Source organism: Mustela putorius, unplaced genomic scaffold, assembly GCF_011764305.1.
Source record: "Mustela putorius furo isolate JIRA1106 unplaced genomic scaffold, ASM1176430v1.1 tig00003899_pilon_pilon_pilon, whole genome shotgun sequence".
Classification (NCBI taxonomy): domain Eukaryota; kingdom Metazoa; phylum Chordata; class Mammalia; order Carnivora; family Mustelidae; genus Mustela; species Mustela putorius.
Window position 1 is genome coordinate 15,437,417 of NW_025422048.1, and position 14,249 is coordinate 15,451,665.

At 45.1% G+C, this 14,249-nt stretch overlaps 1 protein-coding gene and 1 long non-coding RNA gene across 6 annotated transcripts in view; both read right to left on the reverse strand.

Annotated features, from left to right (window-relative positions):
• Nucleotides 1–5,711, reverse strand: part of SLC9A6 (solute carrier family 9 member A6) — a 52,663-nt gene extending 46,952 nt beyond the window's left edge. For 2 of the 5 annotated variants that reach the window (XM_045068026.1, XM_045068025.1), the window contains exons 1-2: nt 4,984–5,080; nt 4,610–4,834 (exon numbers count right to left, since the gene is read on the reverse strand). In XM_045068026.1, the coding sequence (XP_044923961.1) occupies nt 4,610–4,778 (169 nt within the window). In that variant the 5' untranslated portion in view covers nt 4,779–4,834; nt 4,984–5,080. Of the gene's footprint in view, nt 1–4,609; nt 4,957–4,983; nt 5,081–5,632 lie in introns of those variants that run through there. The other 3 variants (XM_004773676.2, XM_045068027.1, XM_045068028.1) reach the window with 2 other exon arrangements.
• A 4,664-nt stretch (nt 5,712–10,375) lies between these two features.
• LOC123388469 lies at nt 10,376–13,957 on the reverse strand. Its single transcript, XR_006602985.1, has 2 exons — nt 13,435–13,957; nt 10,376–10,545 (listed from the first exon to the last, which is right to left on the reverse strand). It is a non-coding gene; the product is annotated as an uncharacterized LOC123388469 (long non-coding RNA).
• Between the last annotated feature and the right edge of the window lie 292 nt (nt 13,958–14,249).

Sequence of the window (14,249 nt, forward strand, 5' to 3'; positions counted from 1 at the left end):
CATAACCTCATGTAGTAGATACTATTATAAACCTCTCAGTCACCGTTTCCGTATCTCTAAAATGGGGATAAATGACTTAGCCACCAGTATTTGGCATTAAGTGACAAAACCAGCACTGAATCTGGTTTTTCTATCTCCAAAGCTTCTCTTAAGTTCCTTTATTTTTTTAGGTACATCCCATGCTGGCATAGAGCCCAACATAGGGCTTGAACTCATGATTCTGACTGAGATCTAGACCTGAGGTGAGATCAAGAGTCGGACGCTTAACAGACTGAGCTCCCACAAGGCATCCTAAGCCTCTCTAATTTTCTTATTTATTTATTTTAAAATTTTTATTGTGTTATGTTAGTCACCATAAAATACATCATTAGTTTTTGATGCAGTGTTCCAAAATTCATTGTTTATGTGCTCCATGCAATCCATGCCCTCCTTAATACCCACCACCAGGCTCACCCATCCCCTCACCCCTTCCCTCTAAAACCCTCAGTTTGTTTCTCAGAGTCCATAGTTTCCAATTTTCTAAACATCTCACATCACAATGAACTGCTCCAGTGGTTAAGGTCTCTACTCCCTCACAGCCTTCCCTCACAATCTACCTTCAAAACCCCTACAATCTAAGTATTATTTCTCTACATATATGATCTTATGAAATTTAGTACAGCAAGATGTAGGAGGAAAAGCACAAGTCTGAAAGTCAGAAGCATGAATTCTGGCTCCATCAAGTTCTATTCTGTGATCTTAGGGTCGATAAACCCTCCTTGAACCTCAGTTTCCTTATATGTCGTGATGGTAACACTAACTGTTTATCTTTATACTTAAGTTTTAACACTTCAATATAAGGCAATAAGGTTAGGGGGTAAGAAAATGGGGCTTCTGAGCCAGATGACTGGGTCTGAATCCTGGCTCAATGCTTACAAATTATGTGACTTCAGGCAGGTCATTTAACCTCTCTCTGCTCCAATTTTCTTATATGTAAAATGGGAGAGATAATAGTACCCATCACACAAGGTTGTTAGGGGGTTTAAATGAACACATTAGAATGCTCAATGAACACTATCTGTTAAGGCACTAGATCCTAAGTGCTTTGTGGGCAGGGAAGATGACTCATATCTGTATTTCCCATCATATCTCATATGTCAAAGACAATAATATTTATTGATGAATCATGTCAGTTAAGCATAGGACTCTGGATGCTGGAAGTTTCAGGCAAAATATTTCTTTCCTGTCTCTTGCTTTCTATAGCATCTGTAAACACACTACAGCGAGTGATCACTTTTCAGACTCAATTAGCTACCCTGACAATTTTTACTAATGGTGACTCACTTTTAAGCTTCTTAAGCAAGCTAGCCCAGTGAACAGAACCCTTGGGTGCTTTCACATTGTGTTCGTAACTGGAGCAATTAGGCTATATTACAATCTAGAAACTGATCACAATTTAATCTTTTCTTTTTTTACTCTTGATTCTCAAAAAGATAAAGGAGAGGCTTATTTTAAATAGTATTCTTCCAGGATTTAGGTAGCTAAACTGACATCACAGAAGTAAAATCATTGGTGGGCTGAATCGTGGAGGGCTGGACAGTTGCAGAGTAAGGAACATTTTCATCCGAAAGTCAAGCAGAAAAATACAGGTCTTAAGTTAATATATTAACAGCTATGATGGTCTAAGAGTCAAAGAAAAGGTAAATGGCAGACAGTAATTAGGATTAGAAAATATCGGTTTCTATGGCACTGAAAATACTTTGACCCAATCCCATCTATTCTCAAACTGGACTTGGGAGTTAGTCAGGAGGCTGTTTATCCACAGCCCCCAATGCCATACTGAGAAAATGGAACAGGCTAAAGAATGCCAAGTCGTGGCAAATCAAGCCCAGGTCTGACTCCCAGATAACACCTTTCCACTTGATATTCCACAAGAGACACCCTTGTTTTTCCTTCACAAAATACTAACACTAAGCTACTCCATAACCTTTTACTACCAGAAATGTCAGGAAATGTAGTCAGTAATCCCACTTTCCAATTTAGCTCAAGAGTTAGAGGAAGTTAATGACATCAACTACCAAGGAGCAAATATTTACAGGGCAATTCTAAGTTTGTATTTGATACTAAAAAAACCTGTGTTTGCCTCTCAACTTATAAGACTAATGAATTAAAGGAAATGCTTTGAGCCTGACCTGAGAAAATGCAGAATAATAGCAATAATAATAGTATCAAAGCTATCATTTATTAAACATTTACTTAGGGGTCAGGTACTAAGCTAAAAACATTTCTTCCTCACAACAACCCTCCTGTCATTTCCCCCAATTTACAGGTGACAGTGTAAGAGGGTAAGGGACTTGCCTAAGATCACATAGAACAATTAGCACAGTGGGACAGGAACCCTGGACTGACTCTAAAGCAGGAGTTGGCAAACCACAGTGAGGTTTTGTTTTTGTGTGGCCCAAGAGCTAAGAACAGTTTTAATGTTCTTTAGCTTTCTTAAAAGGAAAAAAAAAAGAAGAAAATGCAACAGAGACATATGTGACCCACAAAGTCAACAATATTTATACTCTGGCCCTTGACACAAAAAAATTGTGGACCTCTGGTTTAAAGCCCTGCACCTTTAACCACTACATCATACTCTCCCCATATGGAGCAAAGAGGCTTCTATGATCTGCTCCTTATTTTAACACCATAATACTCATTTGGCAATTAACGGAATTTAAGATGCCATTCTTTTCTTTTCTTTTTTTTTTTTTTAAAGATTTTACTCGTTTATTTGTCAGAGAGAGAGGACGCACAAGCAGGCAGAGTGGCAGGCAGAGGTGGAGACAGAAGCAGGCTCCCTGCCGAGCAAGGAGCCCCAAGCAGGACTCGATCCCAGGACCCCAGGACCATGACCAGAGCCAAAGGCAGTGGCTTAACCGACTGAGCCACCCAGGTGTCCCTAGACGCCATTATTTTCTTTATGTGACCTGTCTACCCAAGGAAGCTAAGCGCCTTGAAGGAGGGGCTCTTCTATTTATTTGTATTTTCTGTGCCTAATACATAGTTGGCTAACTAGCAAATGTTCATTCAGTATAGCAAATACAAATCATACGTTGTTATACAGAGAAATTATATATAGAGAGAGGTGTGGCTTAAGGGGCACTGCAAGTAAAATGCAAAAAAATATGAAGTAGGAAAACTACCCAATATGTCTAGAAACTAAGAATCCTACGGAGCAGAGATATTTGCACACAGGCTTAGAATCATATTACCTTGCAGATGAAAAATAAGTCTGATTTCATGTATTTTCCTGATGCACACAACTACCTTGTTTTGCCACTCTTGAGATGCACATATGCTCGTTCCAGAGCATATGTATTTACTGGGAAGGGCTGGGGAGGGGGGTCGTGGAGAAATGTCTCTTTTGTGCCAAGGCTGCTTCTACCTATTTGCTAGTCTGGGAAACAAAGCTCAGCAAGATCATCAGTTTAAGCCTGTTCATATGAAGATAATCTTCACTCACGGACTTCACAGAAAGGACTGTCTGTCCATCCTCATCTCTTCAACCATCTACCCTCACAGTCACATTAAGACAGTCAGCAATATGCATCTTTACCACTCAAGAGGCCTCCCAGCAGGCCAAAATGCCTGTGAGCCCATGGTTTGATTTGCCCTTCTTGCCTTAAGACCAAAATATAAAAATACATAAACAAGAAACCTCAAAAAGCACACTAAGACACCAGAACTGAAACCATTTACTCAATGATCCATCAATAACCTTACGGCACCAGTCACCCATACCGCATATGCGTGGTGTTCCTAAACACTGTTTGGCTGAACTGTCCTGATCACCGTATAGTACAACACACTGCTGGGAGATCTTTAACTCTTTCCTGTCCTAACCTCGGTATGCCTGGATTAGGACGGTAGACCACACGTATCCTAATCAGATATTACGAGCATAGTACAATAAAGCAGGATGTCATTAAAAATACCCTAAGCCTTCCTGGTAGCTTTTTCTGCATTTGGGTTTTCACTTGGGCTACAAGGGAGGTAACGTTTTCATTCTCAACCTCGAAAGGACAGGGCGTAGCAAGAGCTGGGTGATGGGTATAGGTGGACGCCGGCTCCAAAAGGACGCCAGATCCTGAGCGGTAGATACTACTGCAGCTTCAATGGACCTTAAACAAACTGACACCCCAGAGAAATAGATCGCTACGCTGTCTTCCCCTCCCCCAGTCCCCAGCCCAATCTGAGACACCGCACCCACTCCCTTCCCATCCTCAGTCCCGGGTCCCAAGCTTGGTAGGCAGAGGCGGGGGAGGGGGGCGGGGGGTGGTGCGAGGAAGAAAAAGGGGGTGGGGTCGGAGGGAAAAAAGGTGTGGACGGGCAAGGAAAGGGGGTGAGAAGCAGAAAAAACAGGGGGGAGGCTGAGGAAATGGGGTGAGGCAGAGAAACGGGGGGCATAGCAGAAAAAGGGGGGATGAGGCTGAGAAACGGGGGTGGGAGGGAAAGCGAGGCAGAAAATGAAAGAAATCAGAAGGGAAGCTGAACACAGGCCAAGCAGGGCCAGGAGAGGAGGCGAAGCAGCCGCGGGCAGAGAAAGGGGGAGCGCCAGGGAGCGGACATGGGTTGAGGCACTTGCCATAAATCATAGCCAGGCCGGTTTCATGCAGGAAGCGGGCCCGGCGGTGCTTGAAGAGCCATATCGTGAGAATGGTGAGGGTGAGCAGCAGGATGAAGATGAGCAGGTTGGCGCTGTCCTGCCGGTGGCTCTCTTCCGCTTGCTTCTCGGACACGATCTCCTCATCCATGGCTCTCGCCGCTCCGCCGGCGCTGTCCAAAGCCCCGGCCCAGCCAAAGACGCCCACTGCGAGGAGCAACCAGAACGGCCGCATGAGCCGAGGGGCACCGGGGCCGCGGCCGCCGCCGCCGCCGCCACCACCGCCGCGGCTGAGGGGCGCCCGCAGCCAGCCGCGCCGAGCCATAACTCCCCCCGCCCCCCGCCCCGCTCCTCACCCGCAGCCGCCCGCGGTCGGACCACTCCCCGAGGGCTCACGGGAAAGAGGCGGGGCCCCAGGGAAGCCGTCGGAGCGCGCGCCGCCGCCACCGCCGCCGCTCTTAAAGGGGACGCGACACTCCCGGCTGGTTCGGCCCCATCCCTTTGCCCTTCCGGCCTCCACCGCACCGGTTCCCCCCAGCCTCGGATACACACGCTCGGGGGCTTCCAGGGAACGAAAGGCTGTCGCATCCAGCCCACGGCTTTCTGGAAAAGAAACCTCAGCTCGGCTTAATCAAGCAGAGGCGGATCGGGCTAGGTCTACTTTGGTCCTATTCTTAGAGCTCTCAGGGGAATCGAGCTTTCATAACCCATCTCAATATTGTCCCCCAGTGTCTCTTAACTGGATAAGAAGCTGTCCCCTTGGGGGACGCCTAGAACTCCATCTCTGTAATTTAAATCGGATTCTCCTTGTTCTGTCCTCACTGGGAAAAAAACAACACTGTAGTAGTTCATGAAAGAATTGACTCAAAGGCAAGGAATATGAGTGTGTCTGTACGTTCGGTTTTCCTTATATGTAAACCACCCGCGTCATCTTCTCACATCAGGAACCTGTACAGAGACACTCGTTCATCTCGCAAAGAAGATTCAGTGTGTGCTCAAACTTACCCAAGCTTCAAACCACTCCTCTCCTTCCTAAAGAGGAAATCTTTTGAGATGTGGTGCATTTCTCCTTCTCTCCTTGCTCCTTTCTTCCTGCTGTTACAATGCAGATTTCCCCAGCTGGGAAGTCACCTTTGACACCATCTCTCATCTCTCTTCCTCCAAGAGTATTTTCTCTACTCAGCCTCTCCACGCCTCATACCCAAACGGAGAGATTCACAGTTCTCACCTCTTGGAGAACAGTGGCTTCCTATTTTCTCCATACTTGTCATCAAATCACATTTTAGTCTGTGTGGGCTTTTTGTTCTCTCTGGACTTTCATTTCTACCTCTACATGAATGCACTACAAATCCCAGCCCTGACCTGTCACTCTTCCTTCAGGCCTCTAGCGGTGGGATACTGATCACATCCTGTTTAAGGACCTACCAAGCTCAAAAACTAGAACTGCTTTGAAGTGAGCTCGATTCTCCCTTACAAACATGAATTCCTTCTCAAATTTTGCATACTATCAATGGTACTATCAATCCAATTCCTATCATTCTGCCTAGAATTCCTGATTCTTAAATGCTATATCACCCCCTTGCTAAGACAAATAACATCCAGGTAACTCCAAGCTACCCCATTCTGGATTCCCTCCTGTTAACCGGCTCTTCATTTTAATCTCTTTAAGTTCTGTGAGGATAGTGAGCTTAAGGGAAAAAAAAGACCTAAAACAGGTTGTTCAACTCCAAATTCTGTCCCTAGCAGGTCAGGAACTGTCCCAGGGGTTGTGAAGCCCATTTTCTCCTGTTAGTACCTGGGACTATCTGCACTTTCCCAAGAAATCTCATGCCTGCCTGTCCCCTATACCCTGCCTCCAGCCTAACCACACTGCCCTGTGCACACAGAAACCCAGGTGAAGATCCTTCCCAGTCTCCCCACTGCCCCCTCCCCAGACCTAGCTTGATCACCCCAGAAGACCCACCGAATTCATTTACCTGTTTCTTCAGGCCTAACCACCTACTCTCAGGTTGTTTTGCCTCAGAACAAAATCATTTTTCAGTCTCTGAGTGTTTGGAATTAAAAAAAAAAAAAAAAAAAACTCGAAGTCAGAGATTGCTTGCCTGACCAGTAAGCAAATATTTTCAAGCAACAGACTTTACTTCTGTCCACAGGCCCCGGTGACCTAGCAGCTACCCCCCCCCCACCACCACCACCCAGACACCTCTTTATAACACAGTTCTGGGAGGAATCCTGACGGGGCAATAACTCTACCAAGTGGGCCAATCCCCATGAGTTTTGGCTCCCCTGAGAATGTACCCCTCGCTCAACCCAAACCAGTTGCTGCATTGATGTCCCCAAGATGTCCTCCTTTAGCAGCTACCTGAATTTCACTCAGGACATCACGTGCTCTGTGGCTGTTTCAGGCGGTGCTGTGTCACCATCCCGCTTACACACAGACAATACCTACATGCAACTCCCGCCCTGTATCCTGTGGCCTGAAGAGGTTGCCATTCAGCTCACTTCCCCACTGTTGTTCCAAGCTCCTTGTTCCTCCACCCCTCATTTTAAGCCCTAACACTCTCCATTCCTTGTCCCCTGATGATTTCCTCGTCTCTCCTGTACATTCACGGAGGATGTGGGCATCTGGGTCACAGCATCCATCCCCCGCCCCAGCCCTGCCTTCATCCCGGCTGATTCAATGTCCATACTGATAAATCACCTGGAATTTGAGCCTTGTCTCCTTTTTCGTGCGAAAATCAAGATCCTCAAGAAAATTGTCCTCACCTTCCTTACCCTGCCACCTACTTAGCCATCCTGTGGGGGCCCCTCCTTTCTTCCTCCCTTCCAAGCTCAGTGAAAGATATGTTTCCTCTTCCTTTATGAAACATACATTGCAATCTGTGCTCTGCATTCCATCACCTCCTACTTGCCTCTTCCAGGATCTACTCCAACCATCATCTCCCTCCACCAACTTCAATGGCTCCTTGTCCACTAGCTTTCTTTTAATTGAAGTCTAGTGGACATACAGTGTCACATGATCAGTTTTAGGAGTGCCACATAGTGATTCCACAAGTCTCTACGTTATGCTGTGTTCACCGCAAGGGTAGCTGTCATCTCTCACCATGTGACACTATTACAATACTCCTGACTATATTTCCTGTGCTGTGCCTTTTATCCCCATGACTCATTTCTTACAACACTGGCCGACTGTCTCTTCCTGTTCTCCAAAACCATTTCCAGATCTCTTTGGAGAAACGGGCCACTGTCTATACCTGCCTCCACTACTACATTAGTTTTGTCTCCCCATCAGAAATGAACTTCTCCAAAGAGCTGCCTACATTCTCTACACTCCCATCTGCTAGTCCAGAGATTAGCAACGTACAGCCAGTGGAATCCAGTCTGCACCCATTTCGGTACGGCCTGAAACTAGGAATGTTTTATACATTTTTTGTAATGGCTGTACAAAAGTCAAAAGAACATTTTGTGACACTTGAAAATGATGTGAAATTCACATATCAGTGTCCATCAGTAAAGGTTTATTGGACACGGCTGTGCCCATTTGTTTACTAATGGTCTGTGGTGGCTTTTGCACTACAAGGCACAGTTAAGTAGCTGCCAAATAGACTGTAGAATCTGCAAATAGCCTAAACTATTTACTGGCTGGTCCCTTACGGGAAAGGTTTGCTGACTTCTGCCTTGGCCTCTACCAACTGTCCTCCCACACTTCTACTAGAGGGATCTTTTTGAAGCACAAATCTGATTATATATAGCACAGCCCTGCTCCAAAACCTCCAGTGACCCCACTGTCATCAGTTCTGGTGCCTTGGCCTGACCCGTGACGCTCCCTGAGCCCCGATTCCTTACCGTTTCTTCCCCTCATAGCCCACCCTTCTCCCCCAAATATCATTTGCTTCAGCCATTCTGAACTCTGTGGGTTCGTGAATGCTTCACGTGGTTTCATACGTGTATGTACCTTTCCATGTGCTCCCTCTGCTCGGATGTCCTTCAGCCCTTTCCTCACCTAACCTCTGCTCCTCTGACAAAACTCAGTAGAGAGGTCACTAAGCTTTCCATGCCCTCAGGCTGAGTTTGGGGCCCTTTGTATGAGCTCCCACAGCCCACTGGGCAACTCTTTCTTTTAGCCCTCCTGAAATACTGTCATGCTTGATTTACATGTTTGTTACTCTGCAGGTCATGGATAGATATTCTGAGGGTAGGAATCGGGCATTACTTATTTCTTTACTGACAGCATGTAGCATAAGGTCTAATCCAAAGAGGTATTCAATAAAACACATCTAAGGGGCCCCTGGATGGCTCAGTCAGTTTACTGTCTGCCTTCAGCTCAGGTCATGATCCCAGGGTCCTGGGATCGAGCCCCAGATCAGGCTCCCTGCTTAGCGGGGAGCCTGCTTCTCCTTCTGCCTCTGCCTGCCACGCCCCTGCTTGTGTGCTCTCTCTTTCTGTCTGTCAAATAAATAAAATCTTTTTAAAAAAATGTAATACATCTGAGCATCAGTGAATGCCTCTCAAATTTAACTGAGGGCCAAAGAAATCTCCATGTTTGCAGATGACATTAAATTCTCTTAGGAGCACAGACTCAGTTCAAGGATTAAACTGAAAGAGGACTTTCCAGTACTGGGCACATAGTAAGTGCTCAGTAAATACCTGATCACTGATAAGTGGAGATAAGTTTAGCCCAGTGGTTAGCACAGTCCTTGGCTCACTGGAGATGCTTGATAAACACTGAACTAACTGGCTCCTGAAATGGGGGAAAGGCCAGAAAGCAAAGTTGAGGCCATACTGTGGAAGGTCTTTATGCTGCAGACATTTTTAACTTATTCATTTCCCTGGTCAAAACTTCCCCGATGTTAATTTGGCAGCAGAAAGGGGGATGAATGAAATGCAGATAGATGGGTAGTAGGGGAGGCTGATTAAGAGGTTAGAAAAGTTAAAAAAAAAAAAGGTAGGGGGGTTAGAATAGGAGGCCTTAACTGACTGGATGCAGTAGGAATGGAAAAGGGAGAAGGGAGGTGGGGTTCAGCAGCCCATGCAGAGGTAGGACTAACCTGTCATGGAAACTGATGGGGAATGCTTGAGAAAAAGCAATTAGAAGACTACACCAAAGTTTTAAACCTGTGCAACCTGAAAATGTAGGGGTGTTAATAACATTAAAATGGGAGTCATGGGGTGCCGGGGTGGCTCAGTGTTAAACCTCTGCCTTGGGCTCAGGTCATGATCTCAGGGTCCTGGGATCGAGCCCCGCATCGGGCTCTCTGCTCAGCGGGAAGCCTGCTCCCCTCGCCCCACCTGCCTCTCTGCCTGCTTGTGTTCTCTCTGTCCAAAAAATAAATAAATAAAACTTTTTTAAAAATGGGAGGCAGGGGGCGCCTGGGTGGCTCAGTGGGTTAAGCCGCTGCCCTCGGCTCAGGTCATGATCTCAGAGTCCTGGGATCGAGTCCCGCATCGGGCTCTCTGCTCGGCGGAGAGCCTGCTTCCCTCTCTCTCTCTCTGCCTGCCTCTCCATCTACTTGTGATTTCTCTCTGTCAAATAAATAAATAAAATCTTTAAAAAAAAATGGGAGGCAGGAGGTACAGCTTGGCTCTGGACTGGTTGGATTTAAGGGACTGGTGGGATATCCAAGTAGAGGGTTTGCAATTCAGGCGTGAAATCAGGATCAGTGAAAGATGTGGGAGCTATATAGGCAATATTGAAGTTATAGGAGTTCATGTGTTCTCCAAAGAACAGAAGGTAGAAAGAGACCCAGCTTTAAGGCAGTGGTATAAGGAATGTCTATATTCAAGAAGTGGGAGGGGGAACCTAGGTAGTTCAGTTGGTTAAGTGTTGTTTAAGCATCAGACTCTTGATCTCAGCTCAGGTCTTGATCTCAGGGTCGTGGGTTCAGGCCCCGCATTGTGTTCCATGCTGGGTGTGGAGCCTGCTTAAAAAAAAAAAAAAAAAAAAAAGTGAGAGGAAGAATAGGTCACAAATATCAGTTGGCGGGATGCCTGGGTGGTTCAGTCAGTTAAACATCCCACTCTGGGTTTTGGCTCAGGTCATGATATTAGGGTCCTGAGATTCAGCCCTGTGTCTGGCCCTCTGCTTAGTAAAGTTGGCCTGGGATTCTCTCTCCCTTTCCCTCTTCATCCTTCCCCCCCACCATGTGCATGCTTGCACATTCTCGCTCCCTCTCTAAAACAAACAAACAAACAACAATAACAACAACAAAAAGCCCCCAGTATTAGTTAGGACACAGTACAGTGCTAGAGTTTTACATTCACTTCCTGAACTTATCAGCTCAATGTGCTAAAACAGCAAATTAGACTTTTGGTGTCATTTTCAGTGTCAAGGCTACTTGAAATAAATAATCATTTTAGCCCCAGACAAGTAACCTAGGATACTTTGTGCAGATGTGGTAATGAAACCCCAAGAGAGATATTAGTAGATCTAGAAATGGCCCAGAGAAGAGCAATTAAAATAAACAAAGGGGAGAAGCTACTGATGTTTTAAGAAAGACCAAAGGGATAAAGAGCTCCTTTAGTCTGGAAAAATTGCTAGAAGACTCTACAGAAGCAGCAGCAGGAATGATAATGGCTAATATTTACTGAGTACTCACCATGTGAGGTTATTCTTTTTATTTAAGATTTTATTTTTTTGAAGTAATCTCCACCCCCAACATAGGGCTCGAACTCACAACCTGGAGATCAAGAGTCGTATGCTCCACCGACTGAGCCAGCCAGTAGGAGCACCCTTCCTACCCCAAGTGGGATTATTCTAAACAACTTGTATGTGTTGTCTCCCTCAATCCTAAGAACAATCTTACCAGGTAAGTACTATTATTATCTCCACTTTACAGATGAGGAAATTGAGGCACAGTTAAGTTAAATAACTTGCCCAATCTCCCAGATAGTAAAGGAGAAGCCAGGATTCAAACCCCATCTGTTTCTAAAGCATATACTTTTAATCACAGGAGTATAAATCTTTCAGTAAACAAGTCTTCAAAGATATGAATCAAGTAACCACAGTCTTATTTACTGAGATTCAAAACGCGAAGATTCAAAACGCCAGATGCCAAGGGGCCACTTAATACATTAAGAGGGATACATGGTTTCATTGTTTGAACTTCTTACACAAACACACACCATTTTTGTAAAAAAATAAAAAAGAGATGATGCAATTTCAATATAAATGTTGAAAATACTAGTCTACCCAGCAGGTAGTAAAATTCTAGAATTACTTACCCAGGGAGGTTGAAATAAGTATAAATAGTTTGAAGAAAGGTTTAGTACCTACAGTAGATATGTTCCTTTACACATACCTATAACAGCAACGTATTCCTAGGGAAAGTAGGTTTTTGAACTAGGTAGGAAAGGACAGAGCGTGCTGGAAAGAGGGAGAATGTGTGTGGGAAATGGAGGCACAACTGAGTGATGTATGAAGTCACTCACCTAGTTGGGTGGCATGTAACCAAATTAATTAACTTGAAGATAATTTGGGAATGCAGTGCTTTCTCTATTCAACAGACTATCCTGGGAAGACGTGATGCGCCTTCATAAATAACATCTGGGTTGGAAATGCTTCAGAGATCATTATCCCCGCCTTTAACAAATCCACACCATGTATCCTCTGTGCATATGGAAAATGACTGTTTCTTTAGGAAAACTAAAGGCACTTTTGGGGTCACCTAGGAATTTAAGTGTTCTTTCACATGAAGTTTGACTTCTGTTCTAAAAACTCATGAAAACAGTGCTGCCCCTAGCTGTACCTTGCACCTTTGGAATGAACTCCAACCTAGAAAACAATGTGTGACTGGACCCAAGGTACTTATTTGAATGATACAATCTTTGGTAACTATGACTCTGAATGAATACCTTGGCTTCCCTTCATGTTAAAATCTACAGATGAGACCATTAAAATCCCACTCCCTGAATAGGAGTTAGCCATTTATTTCTAGAAAATGCGAAACTAGCCTAGTTTCTTTTGCATTCTGCACATGGGTAAGATATTCAAAAGAAGAGAATGGGGGCATGTATCTTAGCCTGTAGTGGACAAAACAAAATTCAATGCTTGCCCACTACCCTGATGACTAGGATAATGTATGGTGGCTTATAGAAATACCAGATTTCTTACCGGCTCTCTCTTTTTTCTGTAACCTCATCTTTTCAAAGGAAAGGAACCAGACCTCAGCTCCCTTAAGAAACCTAATGATTTTTCTGCTTTGAATAAATTAATATTAGCAGAGATAATTTAATAAGATATCTGAAAGGCTATTTTAAATTCGACCATTATCAAAGCTAAACCCAAGGGTTAAGACTTTTTTTTTTTTCTGGTCAACTACCTTTTCTATTTTGCCACTTCCTGGGGTGAAGGAAGCACTTTCCTGTCAAGTACAGGAAGATTATTTCCTGGTTCTTCCTGATTGTGTGGTTTATAAATACACCTACATTTGTAAGGAATACATTACACTGTACTTGACACTGATTGAGTACCGTGTCAAATCTTGGCTTAGAGGTGAAAGAATTGGAGTGGGCGCAGAGAAAAATAATGAACATAATATTTGTCCTCTTGGAACTTACATTCCAATGGGGGAAGAGAAAAAGTGAACAATAATAACACAACAAACATAATAAACAGGTAAATTATAGAATATTTCAGAGGGTGATACAGAGATAGAGCAGGCTAAGCGGGCCAGGAATGGTAAGATTGCAAATTTAAAAGGCGTGTCCTTTGAGTGTATGAGAGTTAGCAAACTCTGTTTGAGTATATGAGAGTTAGCAAAATTGATGCAGCTCAAAAGTAGAATCCTGACAGGACTGAGGGCATTTACCTTGTGACATGCTGCTTACAACGCTGTGCCTATGAGTCAGGGGGCACAGGAGGAGTCCGTGCAGAGTTTGGAAAAATGGATGAATTCCGTCTTGGCCATATTAAGTTCGAAGTGCCGCAGGATAGAAGTAAGCGATTAGCGGGTCTGGAAATCCAAGTCTGGAGCCAAAGAGAGACATTTGAGATCAAGATGTCTCTTCGGAATTACGGTGTTATCGACGGTAGCTGAAGGGGTGGGAATGAAGAGGTAAGCTCGCCAAAGGAGAGCAGAGTGAAAGAAAGGGAGAATCTCACTAACGACTGTGTGCATTTTAGGGGATAGCAGACAAAGACAAATCAAAGAGGGAGAGTACACTTTTTTTCTGATCGGAGACAGACGAGATGGGCTGGCGTTTTGCGTGTCCTTTATTCCTCCCCTTTCATTTCTCCCTAAACTGGCTCTCTTCAGGACAAACCCTCCCGCGTGACACCACACTCCTTCGGACACGAGTCTTTCTTCAAGACCTTTTGAAGGTAAGGAGAAGGGAACTAACTTTTACGGAGCATCCCACGCGTGCCACGTGCTTGGGGTTCCAAATACCGGGTTGTTCTCTTCTACACCCCACCCGCCTCCTCGCTTTCACAACCTTGCCGCCTTCAGCAGTGTGGGCTCCCAGAGGGCTGAAGCACTGGACAGGCCGGCAGAAAACAAAGGACCCAGCTGGAGGGAAAAGCAAAGCAAACAAACAAACCCCCCCAGCGAGGAGTAGAGACCCAGCACCGCCAGCCTTGAACCTCCGCCTCCAGCTCTCCCGGAGCCGCGCCCCTCAGCCCCGC